The sequence below is a fragment of the Phocoena sinus genome, chromosome 21 (assembly GCF_008692025.1).
Source record: "Phocoena sinus isolate mPhoSin1 chromosome 21, mPhoSin1.pri, whole genome shotgun sequence".
NCBI classification, from domain to species: Eukaryota; Metazoa; Chordata; class Mammalia; order Artiodactyla; family Phocoenidae; genus Phocoena; species Phocoena sinus.
The window spans coordinates 27995870-28016328 of record NC_045783.1 but is presented as its reverse complement, the minus strand read 5'-3'; the positions used below and the strand labels follow the sequence as shown (position 1 = coordinate 28016328).

The window sequence follows — 20459 nt, the reverse complement described above, 5'->3', positions numbered from 1 at the left end:
CCTATGTCCACATGTCCATTTCTCTACATCTGAATCTCTCTTCCTGCCCTGGAAATAGGTTCATCTGTACTATTTTTCTAGATTCCACATATATACGTGTTAATATACGGTATTTGTTTTTCTCTTTCTGACTTACTTCACTCTGTATGACAGACTCTAGGTCCATCCACATCTCTACAAGTGACCCAATTTCATTCCTTTTATGGCTGAGTAATATTCCATTGTATATATGTACTATATCTTCTTTATTCACTCATCTGTTGATGGACATTTAGGTTGCTTCCATGACCTGGCTATTGTAAACAGTGCTGCAATGAACACTGGGGTTCATGTGTCTTCGAATTATGGTTTTCATTTTGCACTCGGTACCACAAATTTTGTACCCAGTTCTGCTGCCACCAGCCTATGTGGCACCTTTCTGTAAACTGGACACCTGTGAGAACACAGGTCTTGGCTATAAAGCAGCAGCAAGAAAAACCAGTCCCTACCCTCACGTGGTTGTAGCCATGCTCTGGGGGGCATTCCTGCCTAGTGGAAGGCAGGCTGCATTTCAACACCAATCCCCTTCCTTGGCTAGATGTTCCTGTGTAGTGTGCAACTCCATCAGGAGGCCTGGACTCTCAGATCTTTCAGTAATATTCAAAGAAGTAAATTTCAGTCCAAAGGGAAGAAAGATCAACCTTTGGCCAAGTAGATAGTATTTTCTCTTCACTCTGGCCACATTCTTCCAAGAGAAGAGGAAGGAGGATTTTAAACTTCTGTGCGATTGCTACCAGGTGCTGAGAATTGGTCAGAACATGTTTTCCATAACCTCTGAACAGATTCCATGTTCTGAAGAGGAAGGAAGGGAGAAGTGCAGATAAAGCTGGACGCCTTGGGGCCCACACGCTGCACATCGCGGGGCTGTGATGACTCACCTACTCCCGATTCCCTTTAGACCTCCTCTTTACCGCAGTAAACATTAGGAGTACTTCACAAGCCAGGGAGGACAGAGACGGTCCTTATAATAACAGCATCCTTGTGAGCTACGGATTGGCTAAAACCAGTTCCCATGTTAGTCCCATGGCACCATCATGATACACAGCTCACAAATGCCCTTTCGCAGAACCATATCCAGCATTGACAGGATTGCCTTTCAAACCAAACAAACATCTATAATACAAAGGTGATAGATAAGGCTCCCCACCAGGCTCAGGGGTCAAGACAGTGAGAGCAATGCAACGGAATCTTACAGCAGGTTACCATCTAACAAGGGAAAACCAATCCACAAATAACTTCACGATAACCATGATTCTGGGAAAATGATAATAAGTACCATGGGAGAAGTGCTAAAGAAATGCTAGGAGAGTTCGAAGATGGATATTTAGGTTTTATCAATTTTGAAGCTGGAGATGCTGGAGGGGACCTTGTTTTAAGGGCTCAGTCGGTATGTCGGGCTGCTGAGGTCAATTAGTATTAAGGGATTTGCTAAACTAGGTTTCATAAAGGACACGGTATCCACAACAGACCTTGGATGTAGGAATTAGGTGGACAAAGGCAGGAGTGCGAGATGCGGCTGGGAATACACTCCAGGAAGAAGAAAGGATAATGAGCACATCAAGGAAAAAGAAAAGTCTATGTCCCAGAATCTAAGCTGTCCTAACTCAGCTGGAGCCCAGTACGCTTGTATGGATATAATGGGTAATAAGACGGAAAACAGAGGTTAAGGCTGACTGAACACCAGACACACGTGCCGATGTGTGTTTTTATATGTATTTTTGCCATCAAGAGGGCGTTATGGACAGTTTTTAACAGGTGAAATTATTTATCAAAGCCATGAAGCCAAGATCCATAACTGAGGTCTAGTTGGATAACTCCTGTAAGTTCTCAAAAAAGATACCACCCTCCCCCACCAAAGCAAATTAAAATAATACTGTTTTCGCTATGGGCCTGTAATTAGGTAGGGAGTTTCATAGCTTTTAAATGAGATTCTCTAAGTTCTTCACTCGTTCTTGGTGCGACTGTATAGACATTTTAGGAGTGTCTCAAATAAGCCATCTATTTAAATTATATTCAGGATGCATCATGTTTTATAGATTACTTTTCTTAAAAAATCAGCAGAACAATGGGTTCCTGCTGCGTTTTATCTCAAGTGGCCAACTTGCTATGTGACTATAACAGGCCAAGGTTTCCCTCATCCCCCCAACCCCAACTCCCGTATTGAAGAAAAGGCTCAGGTGTTAAGAAGAGTGTGCCGGGGACTTCCCTGGTCGTGCAGTGGTTAAGAATCCGCCTGCCAATGCAGGGGACACGGGTTCGAGCCCTGGTCCGGGAAGATCCCACATGCCGCAGAGCAACTAAGCCCGTGAGCCACAACTACTGAGCCCTCGTGCCACAACTACTGAAGCCCGTGAACCTAGAGCCCACGCTCCGCAACAAGAGAAGGCACGACAATGAGAAGCCCGTGCACAGCAACGAAGACCTAACACAGCCATAAATAAATGAATAAATAAATTTATTTAAAAAAAAGAAGAGTTTGCCCGACCAAGGGGTGATGATAGAGGCCAAACAATTTGTACGCAGATGAAGAAGAGGGAAAAACGGCAACAGCTAAGCAGCCAAATGTTCGCCCATGAGAATAAAAAACTACGAATAACTGAATATTCCTTTTGACAACTGTCCAGGGGCAGAAATAACAGTTGCTAGAGCAGCCCGACTTCCTCCAGCGTGATCGAATCAGACAAACGAGAGGAGGCCAGTGGGAGCCACTCCCTGCAGATGGACTTCTGCCAACCTGGTGGGGGTGAATGTGGGTTGCTTTATTTATTTATTTTCCCTCCAGAAAATCACTTTGAAATGGAGCCTCAGCTATTTCCAGCCCCAGGTGATTGGATGGGCAGCCAGCAGACACAGGGTGGAATTATTAAGAAAATGGTTTAAGATGACAGGCACTTTGGCTACTACAACAAAATCTGTACTGATTTTTTTGTGACCACTAAGGCAGCAGTGAGTCATGACTTATATATAAAAATATATATTATATATATAATATATAATAACATATATATAAAGTATATATATATTATACATATGTATTATATATGTGTGTATGTATATGTGTATATATATAATAACTTGACCACGTGGAGGAACTCAATTTCTTCAGAAACAGAACAGGAAAGCAATCACTGCTTTCCTCAAGGAAATGCTCAAAGGCACATGAACTTATCTTTCTATGATGGTTCTCAAACTCCCATCTAATAGAAAGCAATCAACACGGCTTGGTAGCAAGATCACCCAGGGAGGATGAACGGACGAATGTAAGATCTGGTTCCATGTCTGCTGGGGGACCTCTGGTCAAGCCACCTAACCTTTCTGAATATCACTTTCTCAGCTATTAATGACGACATTGGAGCTATGGGTTAAATCCATATTTCCCAAATAGTGCTCCTAAAGGTGTTCTCAGGGTCTTGCTACTCAAAGCAGGGTCCACAACTGGCAGCATCAGCGTCATATGGGAACCCTTAGACATGATAGAACCTCGGACCTTGGACTGGACATACCAAATCACGTCAACTGAATCATCTACATTTCAATAGGAACTCAGTTGATTTGCATATGTGTTAAAATTTGAGAAACACTGTTCCTGAGCAAGCTGTCCCAAAGATACCTGATCATAAACTCACCTGGATAACTTCATACCAACACAGCTTCCCTGGTCCCTCCTCAGGTCTGGGGTAGAAGCCAGGAATCTGCATAGTTAACTGATACCCCAGGTGGGTCCATTTCAATAAAAATATGAGTGACATAAATAAAATAATTGTGTCTATATTGTTTCCCTTTAAAATCGAATGATCTCTAAGCGATACCATGTCAGCGAGCTTCCTGGTGTTTTTATAGAGATAAGCTAACGTGATCATGACAAGACATCCCTCGGCTGATGGCCCAGATGCCATGAAGGTTTTGCCCACTGCATTTCTGAAACTGTTAAATTCTTAATGGATCATTGGTTAAATGCAGGAAGCATAAGGAGCTCTGATGTTGAACTACAATAATTTAATGAATCATATAAAATTGACACTAATTTTGCAAAGTCCCCTCAAGACAACTGTCAGATTCGTAAGCTACATTCATATATCAAAATCCTTATTTAGCACATGAAGATGTCTTTAGCACTTCAAAAACCAATCTTAAAAAGTAGAAATATCGTGACAATTATGTCCAATTTGGCTTTTCACTTATTGGGAATAAAAACTATCCTCATGTACAATGTGTTATTTGCTGGGAAGTGCTTGCAAATAGCAGCGAGAAATCTCTTATTTCAATAAAACATGAAAGTTATACAAAAATAAGTGGTGTTTTTTTTCCCCTCCTGCAAGCAAATCAAAAGAATTCCAAGCAAGGTCCTAAAGGCAGTTTTTCCCCTCCACTTTCGATGGCAATAAACATAGTTAAATTTCAGTGTACATTTTAATGTATACTGGTCTCCAAGTCAAATGCAATATTTAATGACAAATCATGTCTTGACTTGCATAAATAATTTTAAATAATCTGTCACTTGCTACATAGAAAGAGATTAAAAATATATTGTAAATATTAGAGATTATATTAAGCTAACTGCATAATACAGGCTTTAAGGATATTTTTTTTTACTTAAAAATCACACCTTTATCATATTCAGATGTGCATATCATACATAAGAATGACAAAATGATTTTTTTGATCCCTGAAGAGGTTTGCGAGATTAGTACCACAAAAGTATCAGCTGACTCTAAAGAGGTAGGAAGTGATAGAAAAGTGTTTTCCATTTTTTAAAAAACATTCTGTGATCCTACCATACTTGGGAGAGTTGGATACCTAGGGCTGGCCTAGAATGGAGTTTTAGAGTCTATATAGCCATGAGCCACAGAAAAATCACTAAGGCACTAGAAATGTAATTCAGTTCAATTAGTTTAAGTATTAACACACTTACTGGTGAATGATGCTCGGGATACAGACGATCAACTATGTCACAAAATAATAGCCAATGACTGATAAGAGTTAACACCGCGTTAGGTGTGGTTTTAAACACTTTGTAGCTATCAATACTTCTGACTCTTCCAGTAGCTATGAAGTCAGCACTCTTTTATCATAATATTAAGACACAGAGATGAATCGACTGTCCACCATCACAACAGTAAGTAGTAGTGGATTTAGGAACTGGAAACCAACAGGACTTCAGTATCTGGGTTCTCAGCCACCAGGGTACACATTTATCCAACTGGAAACTCTAGGAGCAAGGGCGCATGGCAGAGAAGTGAGGGTGAAACACAGAACATTAAAGTGTTTAGAAGGATGAAGCAGACTGTACACGATCAAAGCCTATGGGAAATTAACAAAATGGGTCTGAGCCATTCTTTGCCAAACTTTATAAGCAGGGGGAAAACCTCTGGAGGTTTCTAGCAGGCACGTGACAGTCAGGAATGAAGTGAGCAAGTATGGAGATGACAGAGATTGGAGACGGACAGATTAATGAGATGCTATTTATGGGAATTCATAGAATAGGTCATGTGGGGCTCAAAGAAGTACAGGAAAAAGAGGAAGGGGAAAGTGACACTGACAAGGAAATCAAGGGAACTTGTGTTGAAATCCCCTGCGCGGTTTTGCCTCTCCTTTCTTCAGGATCCAGAGGATAATCTGCCTCACCCTGACCAGGGTCAAATACTGGGTTGGCCAAAAAGTTCGTTGAGGTCTTTCCATAAGATGTTACAATACAATACCTCGGCTAGCCTAGGCGAGGCCATGCCAGGAGCACAAAGCTGGACTTGTTAAGGAAGAATAAAATCAAACACATTCCCTTTCTCAACTGACCTGTCAGAAAGTATTTGTGGGCTAAAATTAACGAAATAACAATAGGAAAAATATTTCCCATGGCTCTTAAAACAAGAGCGCAGCTTGCAAGGTCCTCCTTGGTCTCCTAGGACCCAGGCAACAGCCTCCCAGATCACCAGGATAATGAAGGTGAAACGCCTATGCTGACAAGGAGATGTCATTTCCCAAGAAATATAAACGTCTCTGCAAAGAGCAATTCACTCCTATTCTTAATCCCTAAACCATCAACATCTGCTACAAAGAATTCCTTGAGTCCTTAAATAAATCCCCCTTGTCCCGTATTCTTCACGGCACTCTCAAAAGCAGCATTAAAAAAAAAGAAACAATAACCATCTCTGCCCGCCATCTCTTTGTTGGGGGAGGGGTAACACTCCTGGGCTCACAAAGGAGATTTTATGGGGACCCATGGGGTGGGTAAGATACATTTAAGGAGGAGAAAGGAAGTTGGTGTATTTCTAAACATGTTTGAGATGATAAAAACGCTGATGCTGAAACATGATAAAGAAATCTTAGACTCTCCTGAAAGGCAATCTTTTTTTTTTTTTTTTTTTTTTTTCCCCTCAAGCGTCTTTTTTTCAGTCCTACTTGGGTCAAAAAAATGCAGTTTTAAAGCCCATTTCGATGTTTTAAGATTCAGAGGAAAGAGGTTTAACAGGAGGCTATAAAACTCCCTTAATCTTTAATGTCTTATTTTCACAGATTTGCTGGCGAAGTAAACAGTCATTGCTCAACTTTTCTCATCAATGCCCCTTGAACTGTGTCATTCATGATGAACAGCAGAATCTATTTGCCTGCGTTTTTTTTTTTTCTTTTTCGGAAACCGTTTTTCCCGGTACTGTGGAGGCACCTGCATTCTGGCAACCTAGGCAGAATCTCTTAGCCCAACTGATTTGCTGATTGTCTTCTAGGGGAAATTATCAAACATTTAAAATACAATTTTAAAAGAGAGAATTGAGTAGAGGTGGAGACAGTTCTGATGGTGTCTTGCTATCCTCTCATCCCTGTTCTGCAGAAGCAACTGGCCTGTCCCAATGCTCTTCAGCTCTATGGAAGGCTAGTCTGTGCTCCTACACGACAAGAAGGTCACCGAGAATATACTCACAGGCTATGCGCACGGAGGCCTTCCTGCTCTTGGAGGTCCCCAGGTGGCTCCACGCCACACACTGGCACCAATAGTCCTCGGGCCCATGGAAGTCCTCTACCTGCTGCCTGGTGATGTTGATAAACACCTCCCGGACCTTCAGGCCTGCAGAGGAGATAGAACCAATCCACTGAGGCTGGTGTATTTCTCAAGCGGAAAGTTAAGGCCAGCCCAACCTCTTCCTGTTAATTAAACCATTCTGTTTTTAATCAAGGTGAAGTTTTAATTACTTTGACAATAATATATTACTGCTAATTAAATTCCAACGGCTGAGTAGGCTGGAAAGAACAAGTGTAAAGTATCGTCAGCCAGTGTGGTTCCCATACAATGGAATCATTTTCACAGTACCTTGACACCATGCTTTTTCCGTCTTCTTTTGAGCTCTTATAAACATTTATTGTTCCTTTTTTGTTTGTTTTTTCTTAAATTTTTATTGGAGTATAGTTGATTTACAACGTTGTGTTAGTTTCTGCTGTACAGCAAAGTGAATCAGGTATACACATACATACATCCACTCTTTTTAAAATTCGTTTCCCATATAGGTCATTACAGAGTACGGAGAAGAGTTCCCTGGGCTCTACAGTAGGTCCTTATTAGTTATCTATTTATATATAGTAGCGTGTATATGTCAATCCCAATCTTCCAATTTATCCCTCCCCACCGCTTCCCCCCTCTTTGTCTTTCTTGGTGTAAAATCTACCATGAAGAAAGTAGCACCAAATTAATTCCTGGGATTCTGGAGACTAAACAGTCCTCAACAAACCAACCCCAGAGACATAGTTCCAAGTGCTTCGAAGTGTTCCCACCCCTGGGTATGGCAGCAGGAGAGGGTCACTCTGGACGTGTGGCTTAGAATAACGAGAAGACAGCGAACATGCAATGGGACGGGTGAACGGCTGGGAATCCAAGGAAAAGCCAAAACTTCAGCCAACAAATGGGAAGCAGACAAGTTGAACTAAGCTGGTCTTGAAGGCTTGAAAACCCTGGAAGGTCCCTGGAGCAACAGAATGAGGAGGTGAAGAAAAGAGAGGCTTTCACAGAAAGCGGGGTTAAGGCTACACCTGGGAAATGAGATAAAAAATGCCAAGGTCAACGTCTTAGTTTAATTACTATACCTCTGCATTCCCATCTAATAGTTAAAAAATTTGCCTGGTGTTTCTTACTGAGGAGTTTGAGTTTCTTCCAAACCTCCAGCCATAGACTATCAGCCTTTCTTTCTTTGGGAAGGATAGCCACCTCACAGAATGTGCCAAGGAGCAAAGGACGCCCTCCTCAACACCATCAGTTAAATCATCACAAACAGGGCAGCAGCCTTTATAATCGGCATGCTCTCTCCAGCTAATAGGCATCTGCCGAGGCTGTGCCCTGCCCTGAGACAGGCAGCATGGGAGAAGGAGGCGATGCTTACTGAACTCCACTAAGTGCCCAGCATCACAAGCCTTTAGCCTATTCACTCTTTGCATTTCCGCAGTGTCCTAATGTAGCAGAGGCTACTGTATCCCCACTTTACGGAAGACAGAACTGACTTAGAGAGTCATTTGTCAATAATCACACAGCCTGTAAATGGAAGATCCAGGGTTTGAAGCTAGATCTGTTTTACACCCAAACCAGCACTTTGCACAGGTCCCTCATAAAAATTCGACTCTGTCCTCGTACTTTAGGTACTTATACATAATTATGGAAATAAGACTAATGCATGGAACATTTAAGGAAAAAATTAGGTGCATGACTATGATTTTTCCTTTACTTTCAAAAGGAATTCAGGGGACAGGACCATCAGTATAGTCAAAAGGAGCCAGGGACTGTTGGTGGAGGAGGTGGAATGTGATTATATCCTGGGTGCTGGTAGGATTTAAAAAACAAGAACGGAGGTGGATTAGTCAGGCTTGGGAAACATTCCCCTCTACCCAATCAATAACATGTTATTTATAGTGTGTGGTGAGAGTTTTACGGCCACATCAATCACCATGTACACAACCTGAGTTAGACTTTCTAAATTTGTAGGAGGTACCGCATATAGAAAATCATCCTGATGACAGCTGATAATTCACATTTCTTCTGTTTCTGCAGAACGCAGAAGCATGCCTTTTACCTGTCAGAGACGTAAGAGTCCTGAAAGTCACCTCCTACGTGGAATAGGAAAGAAGCCTTAGAGGGGTTTTTATTGTATTGTTGCGGCTGCTTTTTTAAATTTGCACTTAAATAAAAGAGAGAATGAGAGGACCTGGAGAAGGTGGAGCTGGCAGGTGAAGGGAAAGGGAAAAGGAAGTCAGATTACAAAAAAGTTTGTGAGGACAGAAAGCAGACTGGAGCGTGACAGCCATATTGGACTTTTTAAAGTTAGGCTGCATAAAGACAAAAATAAGGAGCTAGGCTGTAGACAAGAGGACTTGGTTTATATTTCACAGCTTTGAGACAAATGGTGGATGATCTACTTTGCATAGTGCAAGAGAGGAGAGAAAATCCTAAATCAGCACATCCAGGTTCCAGGTGGGGTAACTTTGATATGTCTGAGCTCCCCTGTCATGTGATGGGCAGACCTATGAAGCAAAATACGCCAATCATGTGGGAATCAGGTGTCACTGAAGAAGCATGCATGATAAGCTTAGAAGGTCAGAAATGTGTTCAAGCTCATGTGGAATTTATACATACACACACAACTTATACATGTGTGTATATGTGTGTATATATATGTGTGTGTATATGTATTATTTTTTTACTTTCTCCATCTTATAATATCTAAACCCATCAGCTTTCTCTAGGCTGCAAATGAAGATAATCACCATCTCAAAATGGTTCAAGATCATCATATTTATAAAGCAGAGAGTTCCCCATCCAAACCTTAAAATATGCTATGATTTAATCTACGCATCACGGTGTTTTAAGGGGTACATGCGGCCTGTTTTAATGAGCTAAGGTAGGACACTCAAACAGAAATGAGCATCAGGAAAGAATAAGTTTACACTCACAGATCCCTAGAAACAAGAGGCAAAGCACCCAGGGCCACACGGGGAAGCACCAGGGTCAGGAGGCAGAGGGGGCAGGGGGGAATGTGGGCAAGAGCCTTTATTGTGGTTTCCACGGGAAGGAATCAGAGAGGCAGGGTAAAAAGATTTAGAGTTGGCAAGTTTGCATCATTTCAGTGGGCTCCGGGACAGAAGAGCTGTCCCTACTTGTCTGGTACTGGGTTAGGGCAGGGGGATATGGGTCAGCAGTGTAAGAGCCTGATAAAAGAAGGGGTTGGGGATAAAGCTCTGGATCGGTTGGTTTGCATATGAAAAGCACGCTCTTGGGCCAGTTGTTTGCTATGTCTAGGAATTAGCCAGCCCTGGGCAGGGCAGTCCCCCTCCAGGGTCAGTAAGACCCTAAGATGTCAGAGCATCAAATCCAACACTTGCAAACATGGTTATTACACATGGACAACCACACAATTGTTTCGGAAAGCGTAACAGTAGGCCACAGACCCCCACCACGAAGGTCAAAACTGATCTCACCCCATTCATGTGAGGAAGTCTGGCAACCTCTCATTCAGACTAAACACAGCTGAAAGGAAAATGCTGAAATCACAATTTCAGCATTACGATGGCTCAGTCTCAAGTCCCTCACAGGGGTTCCCCATGGGTTTGGAGAAGCAGAATGCATTATCAACCAAGTATTATCCAAACAGTGTATTTTGCTTCAGATAGCATCAGCGTATCAGGTTTCTTTAAAAGGCCACAAGTGACTTCACTACTCCCCCCCGCCACCACCATCCCTACTAGTATAGTGTCTCTCTGGAGTAGGCCTTTTCTTCTAACGTGAGGTCTGTAGCCTTGTCAAACCATCCCTGCTAGGAAAACCTTTGGGAAATCATAAATATTTTGTCTCTGTTATACTTTTCTCCACTGTAACAAATAACTATTGATTAAAATAAAAATTTTAAATAGTATATTCTCTTGCAAATATTCACTATTGCTCTCTCTAGTGATGTATTATATATATGCATAAATACATATATGTAAAAATGTATGTGTGTGTGTATATACACACGAGAAACCACACCTGAGAAACATCCATTTAAAACGGCTCTATTTCAGGACAGCTCCCCCCACGCTCCTGCACTGAAGTTCATCCAACAGTGGTACAGAGATAATCATCTATTTCTCCATCTCAAGAGATGGCAGCTAACTTATTCACAGGAAATGCTACAGGGGAACAAAAATCCCAGGCAAATAGAAGATGGCATCTCATAAATAAGACTAGCATCGTACCTGATAACTTGTGTAACTAATGGGCACGGAAAAGTCCAACCCTTTAAATTACTGTGCGATTATAACTATCAGCCTTTGTTATGGAGGAGAGTCCTACAGAAGATAAAAATATGACTCTGGAACTGAAATGCTAATAAGCTTTCTACGCTGCGGATGGTTGAGTTGTAGAGAGACGAATGTTGGCAATGGATGAATAATTGCTCTGCATGTACTAAACATAACAGAGCAGCACAGAACTTCATCATCTGTCAGCTTTATTTGTTTAAATGAGAAAAATGCTGACAGCAGTTATTGCTATAATCCCCTTACTTATCAGATAGGAAACACTAGTTACTCTTAGCAGGTCTAATCCTGTTGGGAGAATAAAAGGGAATTTTCAAACTAATTGAAGGTGTATGTTTCACTCTTCAAAGAAGAGAAATACGGAAGAAAGGAGGGAAGAAATGGAGAGAGAAAAAGGATGAAAATTATTTATTTCTGGTCAACTTCTAATAGAAGGGCTCTAGTTCTAGTCCTAACTTATTCTGTAGAAAAGAAAAGAGTTCCGGAGTAGAACTGAATATTCAGCACCATGCCAGCTGCAGACAGCGCCTACTAACAGCTGTCCCCCTGCCTTTGATCTACTGCCCATTATCACACTTCAACAAGGCTCATCAGAGGCATCCCGCCGTGGTTACTGCTGCCCACCAGCTCTCAGATGCACCACCGATCACAACTGGACGTCCAATCTTTGGAAGTTCTCTGTAGTAGGATACTCGGCTTGCTAAAGTAAATAACTAGATTCAAGAAAAAAGAAGAGAATCCCTCTTCCTCCGGTCATACTCCCAAACCACACCAAACCAGTAAGAGGCTAGCAGACTAGGCTTTGGTGAATTGTTTTCTCATGCTACTCGCTGTGCCTGTCTCCCTGGACCATTTTAGCCCAGTGTTATACCCACTCCATGCCTGGTTTTTTTTGCACTGTGATGTTTCAAGATTGGGGATTAACCCAGAGAATGATTCTACGTAATTAGCTTCCACAAAGCCTCAAAGAACTATTCTAATACAACTTCATGAGTAGCATGGGGCCTTGCTCAATTTGGGGAGAGAGAAAAAAAATCAAACAGCCCATGAAAAGCAACCATCTCCGGGTTTCCCTGGTGGCGCAGTGGTTGAGAGTCCGCCTGCTGATGCAGGGGACACGGGTTCGTGCCCCGGTCCGGGAGGATCCCACATGCCGCGGAGTGGCTGGGCCCGTGAGCCATGGCCGCTGAGCCTGCGCGTCCGGAGCCTGTGCTCCGCAACGGGAGAGGCCACAACAGTGAGAGGCCCGCGTACCGCAAAAAAAAAAAAAAAAAAAAAAAAGCAACCATGTCCTATTCAAGAGTCTTCTCTAATAGACCGTCATCTCCTTAGGTATCTCAGTACCACTGATGCCTGGGTTTGGCTCTGAGATAGGCCCACCTTACTCCACTGTTTCCTAAGAAGATGGAAAACAGTCCACTCAGCTGGAAGAAGTGAGTCCACCACTTACATAAGGAGATGTTTTTCATTTGTCTCTTGCTAGCCCAGGTTTAGAGCCTAGAAAATAGGCTTGAACAATAAGTTCCCCCATATTTTGAATAACATATTATCATTACTGATTAATTATTATACCATTTGTATGGCACTTTACTTTTATTAATGTCATCACATACATTATCTTATTTCATCTTAAAACCGTGCTATTATTATTATTATTTTGCTGTAGGTTCCATATCAATAGGAAATCGATCAAAGATGTCATACAGTTTACAACATATATTATTTTCAAAAAGTTGTATTGAGTGCCTCATATGTGCTTGCCATTTTGCCAGGTGTTGAAGATACTGTGACAAAGTAAATGATCAAGATTCCTGTCCTCAAGGATCTTGCAGGCTAGATGAGGAGACACTTCAACCTGTCCCAATGTGATGCGACAGTTGCTATGACAGAAGCACAGACTGCTACAAGATCACACAAGAGGGGCTTCTAACCTCTCCACAGCATCACCAAAAGCTTCTGGGAATGGTTGCCATCCTACCTTTGACTTGAAGGCTCTGTCCTCACCCAATATTTAGCTCAGTGTCTAGGGCAAGGCTCTGGTGAAGACACATGAATCTGATCCATATTTGGAGTTTTAAAACTTTGAGATACAAGAAAACTTTTCAGGAAACTGTGCCTCCATTTCTTGCGGGAAGCTTAGATGTCTCCAAGCCAACATGCTACTGAAAGTAGCAAATTCAGTGTAGATAATTAAAAGGCAGAACCATATTTCATTTTACTGGCAGATGCTTAATTAGGGCTAAATGTCTTTTGCTACTTCATCCTAGCAACAAGATTAAAATGTATTTTGATAAAAAAAAATAGTCCTCCTTTGAACGTGCACAATGCCTGATGAATGCTCTTTAGTTTCCCCTGGATAATAAGCACCCCACATATTCCTCAGAAGCACTGCAAGTTCAGTCTTAAGTACAGAAACTAAGAATACACCCAAGCTCTCCAGTTTCATCCTCACTGGAGATTAAAATTAATCAGCACAGAGATGTCTGGCAGAGAAAAGCAAATTAACTCGGTAGTGTTGTCTGACAACAGAGAGAAGGGCAACTCAAAAGGCAGAAGTGGAGAGGGGAGGGTCAGTTAGAGGACAGCATCCCCTGAATGACTCACTCAGACCTCATACAACTTGTGGGAACCACACTCATGATTTCCAACCCTGCTGCCCCAATCAATGGCTTTCCATTCCTGCAGTCACTAAAACTACTTCCTGTTAGTAGATCATCCCGAGATCAGGGCATACATCCTACCAATTCTATCTCCCATGGCGATACCAGGGGCTCTGAGAATAACAAAGACGAAATGTAAACTGAGGGAGTGAACCACAGGCAAATAAAATGTCATTCTATGAAAGACAATGATTTCCCTGTTAATAGTACTAGCCCCTTTATCTTTCTGGAACTGTAATTACGTACATAATTTTCTATTTGTTTTTGGAAGCATAATCACCAGCCACTTACCCCATGTAAAAAAAAAATTGCAGTTTTCTATTTATCATTTTGAAGGCTAACCTTGATAGTGTACTTGCTATACACCAGACCCTGAGCAAGGTATGTCACATATATTAGGTTCTACGATCCCTGCTATAGTTCCATGGGGTAGATATACTTGTAACTGCCATTTTATACATGGGAAAACCGAGGTGAAAGGATGCTAAGGAACTATCTACCTTAAAAAGTCTGTAAATGGAGAGCCAGATCTCAAAAACGGAGGTATCGGGCTTCCCAATGGTTGGGAGTCCGCCTGCCGATGCAGGGGACACGGGTTTGTGCCCCTGTCTGGGAAGATCCCACATGCCGCAGAGCGGCTGGGCCCGTGAGCCATGGCCGCTGAGCCTGCACATCCAGAGCCTGTGCTCCGCAACGGGAGAGGCCACAACAGTGAGAGGCCCGCGTACCGCAAAAAAATAAAAAATAAAAAAAATAAATGGAGGTATCATCTTGCACTAATATCCATGCTCTTAATCACCAGACCATCTTTTTTTTAATATCCTTATAATTCCCACTTCAAATTAGAAAAAAAAAAAAAAACATTTAAAACGTTGTATGAACAGAGAAGACTATAAAAAAGTCCAAAGACACTGTTTAAGAGTTTAGGGTTTAGAACAAACCTCTGGCCAATATTAGGAAGTTATTAAATTGCATAAATGGTTAGCTGCCTTCTATCTCTGCTATGAATGAAATGATAGTAAACGGACTCTTTTTGTAGGAAAGGCTTACATTAGACACAAGGTCTTCATGCTCTGTCACAAGTTTTTGGAAGGAATTCATATTTTCCTGAAAACCTTTTTAGAATATGTCAGTCCTCTCTGAGCAGCAGAGTGATGAACAGGATGAAATCTGGGGTGGGGTCGGAGAATGTTTCTATAGTTGTGGGTTTTAAACCCACAAACTGTCAATGGAACACTTCAGAGATGGATTACTGCTGTGTTCTGTGGTCTCAAATACATGCTTCCCAAATGCACCTTGGTGATTTGTGAATATTTGGAGGTAACTTCAAATTAATGGTTTTCTGGAGGATACTATATTCACATCCCCATCACCAGCAGAGCAAAGTTCTTAGATACAAACTTTAAAGATTTAACACATTTTTTATTCTACTCTTTTCCCTTTTCTCAACACAATCCATTAACCTTTTCTTCCCAGAGAGTGACTCCAGTTGTTTAAGGAAATCCCTGAAATGATATTCTTTAAGAAGAAAAATTAGTCTACTGGAGTTGAGACTTTTCCCATAACACATTGAAATACACATTATTTCACTCATTAGACTTTGGTATCTCCAAGGTAGAATAAAAACCATGGAGCCTTGTTCGGGGAACTCCGTTTTTACTGAACAGTAAAGAAGTGGTTTAGCTTATTGATAACTCAAGCTTCCCACAGGCTACATTATCCTGATTGTCAAGGATGGGTTTTGCTGGTTGCTGCTGTTTTTCTCTGTGTGTGTGTGTGTACGTGTATGTGTGTGTGTGTGTGTGTGTGTGCGCGCGTTTGTGCATTACTGAACAATCCACCCCTTTCCTTTCTCAGGGGCATGATTCCTGAATTGGGATTGCCTCTCAACTCCAGATGCTAACAGAGGAAAAATACAAGGAAGAAGACTTCCCATATTTCCAAATGAAATGAGGCAGAACAAATGGAAGAGGATCGCTCGGCTTGTGCAGAGAACTAAAAGTGTACATTACGAAGAGGTATAGCCATGTCCGTGCAAACACAGTAACTCACGTCAAATAAATTGTGCTTTCTGCAGGAAAGAACTCTAGCTCTGGGTTTTCCGAGCTAAATTGCATGAAAACATACAATCCTTTTTCTTCTTGTTTGAACTGTTAGATGATGGGGCCAAATCGCCAGAAAGACCAAAGGCAGTGTGCAGCCTTTAACAACTGAAAGGATTTATTGCTCCAATTTGGAAATACAAAAGATTCTGTGTCGACTCCCAGCACTCCCAGGTCCTATGCATTTCCCATTAGTTCTGTGAAGAAAGAAAACCTCTAAGTAAAAAGAATCAGAGTTCTCTAGGATTTTAGAAATAGAGACCAAGTTGGCCAAAGATATTGAAGCAGTTACTTTCAACTTCTTAAAAGAGCATGGAGCATTCTCTACCTCTGGTCAAACGTGGTCCCATTATCCTTGGTCTCTCGGTATCATTCACTCCCACTGGGCTGGCTGTAATTATTTTTCAGACCCCATCAAAAGCCATTAAGGCTGTAAAGGTAGTCAATCCCTATGCTCCAGCTCCACGCTGAAGAACCCAGGGGAAGTAATGCATCTATTTTTCAATACCTGAGGCCATTTCGTTTCCAACCTTAATTACACTTATGCATTAGTTTTGGGTCTAATATCTCCACTCATCTTGCTCCAGTTTCCACTTTTCCACTATTACTACAGAGCTTAGGAAACATAATTGCGGTGTGTGGTAGACAGTGATTTTCATTAACCACACAGAAGGAAAACAGTTTTAGGGAGAGACATTTCCTATTGATTCAGTCAAAATGACTTGGAAGAAATGGTTGTGCTTATTAAATTCTTTTCCAAAAGGTAGCTGTTAAAATTCTTTCTCAACAGGTTATTTTTTAAATCGGTGTATAATCTCTTCAGATTTTGTCATTCATGATTTTTTTTGTTCTTCCCAGGTCCTTTGAAAGTTGAGACTTTTATTGGTCTTATTTTATTTTTTTAAATGAAGCCAAGAGGGGAGTCTTTTACATGGAGGCAGAGAATGTAATCAACGCTGCTATCTGCAAGACAAGGAGTTGCCCAGCAATGCTAAGGGAATTAAAAGGGAGAAGCAATAACAAAACAGAATGTTGTGAAATGACAAGAGGGTAGAGTGTTAAATTGGCCTGTAATACTTATCAAGAGGTCTTTAAATGAGAACTGATATAGGATTTTCTAGCAGTGGTATAAAAAAAATAGCTGATCATTTTTCAATGTTCTTCCTATCTTTTATTCGGAGCAGTTTATCCTAAGGGGTTCTGCTATTTTAAGTTCATTACTGGGCAAAATCTAGGGCAGCAATGTCTGAGGATAAAACACACAGCTCCATGGAGCCACTAGTATTTGAGTCCCTCTCTGGTTGGACTAACTGAATATGAGACATAAACCTTTCATATTCTACCATTGTTCTACAGGGTTTTGCTCCTATGGGAAACGCTGTTCCCTTTGCTGCTGTCTTCCAAAACGCCAAGTGTCTTCTTGGAAGACTTCATGCCAAGGTAAGTGAGATAGCTATTGTCTGTGACTTAACTCTCCAACACCAGGTCCATTCACCTAGGTCTCTCCAAAATCCCAATCTTGGGAGCACAGAAGCAGAAACTTTCCTGGCACCAAGATTCAATTTGTCCTCTTCTTTTGCTTTGATTTTGCCAAATCCCTCTTTAAAGAAGGAAACTATACCTGGAATCCTGGAAATGTCTCCATATCTTTGGTTGTTATAAACTTTAACAGGGCCAGAAACACAACATAGAATAAGGGATTGGCCCTTAGAGAGATGGCTGAAATGGTCAGGAATAAAGAAACTCCAATGGAACAGTATTGGATTATATACTTGGGGAATTAAACACTGAACAGATTCATGATAGGAAATACTGAGCCAGGTGCTGAAACCCACCCTTATGTCAGTAAGGGAATGTGTCGATATTTTGACTGGGAAGGAGACCACAGGAATAAGCATATAAAGGTGGCTTACAGTGTCAAGGAAATGTATCTAAAGTGAAGATCAGGAGAACTGGGTTCTAGAAAGAACTATACCATGAATACTTGTATCTCCTGGAACCTTTTATTTCATGAATAAAATACGGCTGTTAGGTTTACCACTGAGATCCCTTCCCATTCTCACACTTAGATTCCTAAATTCTAAGCATGCTTTTGGTCTGAAGAACAGCATCTCTAAAACAAGCACTTTTGTTTTTTTCCTCACACTAGTTCCAAAGTGGAATGGATAGGGAATTGTGATAAGATTTTAGGTGCTTCTCTACCTTTTGATGCATTCATACTACAAACACAAATCAGCTCAGAACTGCATAAGGCTTAGCACTGCTGATATATGTGTTTAGTTCTTTGCCTCCTTCTTCATTGATTCCTAAGTAGAGCCAGGGTAATTCCTGAAGATCTTTATGAAATGATTTTCTCCTTTTGCTTTGGAACACAGCATACCCTTACTTCTTTGCTGGCTGCTGACGTTTCTCCTTCCTGACCCTTAGGGAAGTGTGCCTCTAGTTCCATTTTCTTGTCATATTACCCATGCCCCCTTGACAACTCCTCCACGTCCATGGCTTCATTCTTTATTGATGATTACCTAATCTACTTTTCTATCTCTGAACTCTACCAAGTTCCAGATCTATATCTCTTCATTATACCCCATAAGTATTTCGAGTGCAGTTTGTCCAAACAATGATCTTAGACTTTTCTCCTTGCTAATGTGATTACTACCCTTCTGCTTCCGTTAAAAGATTAGTTTTTATTTCTCCATTCATTCATTTATTCATTCAGCTATTAAGTCTGATTTGTTGAAGTGTTTCTCACATCAGATATCTAGTTATTTCTGTGGCCATTGCTCCAGAAGCAGACCTTACTTTCTCAACTGAATTATCCCAGCCTCCTAACTTCCCCATTCCTACTTCTCCTTACCATTCCAAAGGCCTCTGCTAGATTCATCTTCTGAAGCATAGCTTCAAAGCCACTTCATTCCCATGTGTCGATATAATCAACCCCCACCATTAGCAAAATATCCATAAAATTAATTAAAAGACTCCTTGCTCTGGTATTTGAGGTCTTTTATGCCACTGATTGAGCTGTTTTCCAGCTATCAGCTGCTGTCTCCTACATCTATTTCGTATTTCAAGCAAACCAAGCTGTGTGGAACATACACTCAGCCTTCTTTCATTTGCTAATGTTGCCCTTTCAGTTGCTAATGTTGCCCGTTGAGACTCCTCACTCCCCCATAGGGTTTAGCATCAATTATGCCTAACTGAATTACATATTCATCAATGTCCCTTTCAAATACTATAGCTTCCATACCTTTCCAGAGAGCCCTAGTTAGACATGGTTTTTTAAAAAATCCTCCCTAGTACCATCTACCTCTCTTCAGACATTTATCACAACTTCATTTGTACTGCACTTACAGGTGTATTGGTCTTATACCTATTAGTTGCTATGAAGGTCTAGAGATCAGTGTTTGCCTCCTACCCTTCTTGGAATACTCTGAAAGGCCTAGCCTAGTGTATTAAACAGCACTGGTATACAGTTAATAAATTAAGCCATCTTGAAACTTCTTAATTATACTCAGGCTTTTTGATTTATTCAGAATCTGCCATCTAGTGAATAAGTTCAGAACTAATAAAATCAATAATCTAGAGTGACACCAGACTGGACTTAGGATGAGGCTAAATTTTCAGTTAGTCTGAGTAGACAAAGTTCAAAAGCATATACTCTTTCTGTTATATGTTAAAATATAAAAGTTATAAATTTTTAAAGTTGAGTCAAATGATCTTACTTTCAGATCCAGCACAAGCCCATAGTTTACTTAATTTCTTTGAGCCTCAGTTTCCTTATCTATAAGAAGGCAGTGACAGCATTATTTACCCCAGAGAGCTTTTGAAAAGACAGTAAGATGATGTCTATCAAATGCCTAGATAAGGCCTGGTATATAGTAAGTGCTCAACAAACATCAGCTAGTATGATCACTATTCTCATCATAACTCCTCATCAGCCAAATTAGCCAAGCCAATAACGATAGTCCTGAAATTCTTTTATACTGGAGATCCTATCCAAATTTGGTCTTCTAATTTGGGCTCTATCACTACACAGTAATCAAAAGAACTTAAAGACGACACAGAAACCACCAGCTGTGGAGAATGAAGCACACAAAAATAATATCCAGGACGAAAGATTAGAGAAACTGAATTTATGTTGCTTAAAAAGGTGTTTGGTGGGGCTTCCCTGGTGGCGCAGTGGTTGAGAGTCCGCCTGCCCATGCAGGGGACACGGGTTCGTGCCCCGGTCCGGGAGGATCCCACGTGCTGCGGAGCGGCTGGGCCCATGAGCCGTGGCCACTGAGCCTGCGCGTCTGGAGCCTGTGCTCCGCGATGGGAGAGGCCACAACAGTGAGAAGCCCGCGTACCACAAAAAAAAAAAAAGGTGTTTGGTGAAGGATTTATGGCTTGAAAA

At 41.3% G+C, this 20459-nt stretch overlaps 1 protein-coding gene across 1 annotated transcript in view; it reads right to left on the bottom strand.

The window, feature by feature from the left end:
- The window catches only part of UNC5D (unc-5 netrin receptor D), a 591157-nt gene that overhangs the window by 243002 nt on the left and 327696 nt on the right, over positions 1 to 20459 (bottom strand). The window contains exon 3 of the mRNA XM_032618440.1: positions 6953 to 7096. Within this exon, the coding sequence (XP_032474331.1) occupies positions 6953 to 7096 (144 nt within the window). The remainder of the gene's footprint in view (positions 1 to 6952; positions 7097 to 20459) is intronic.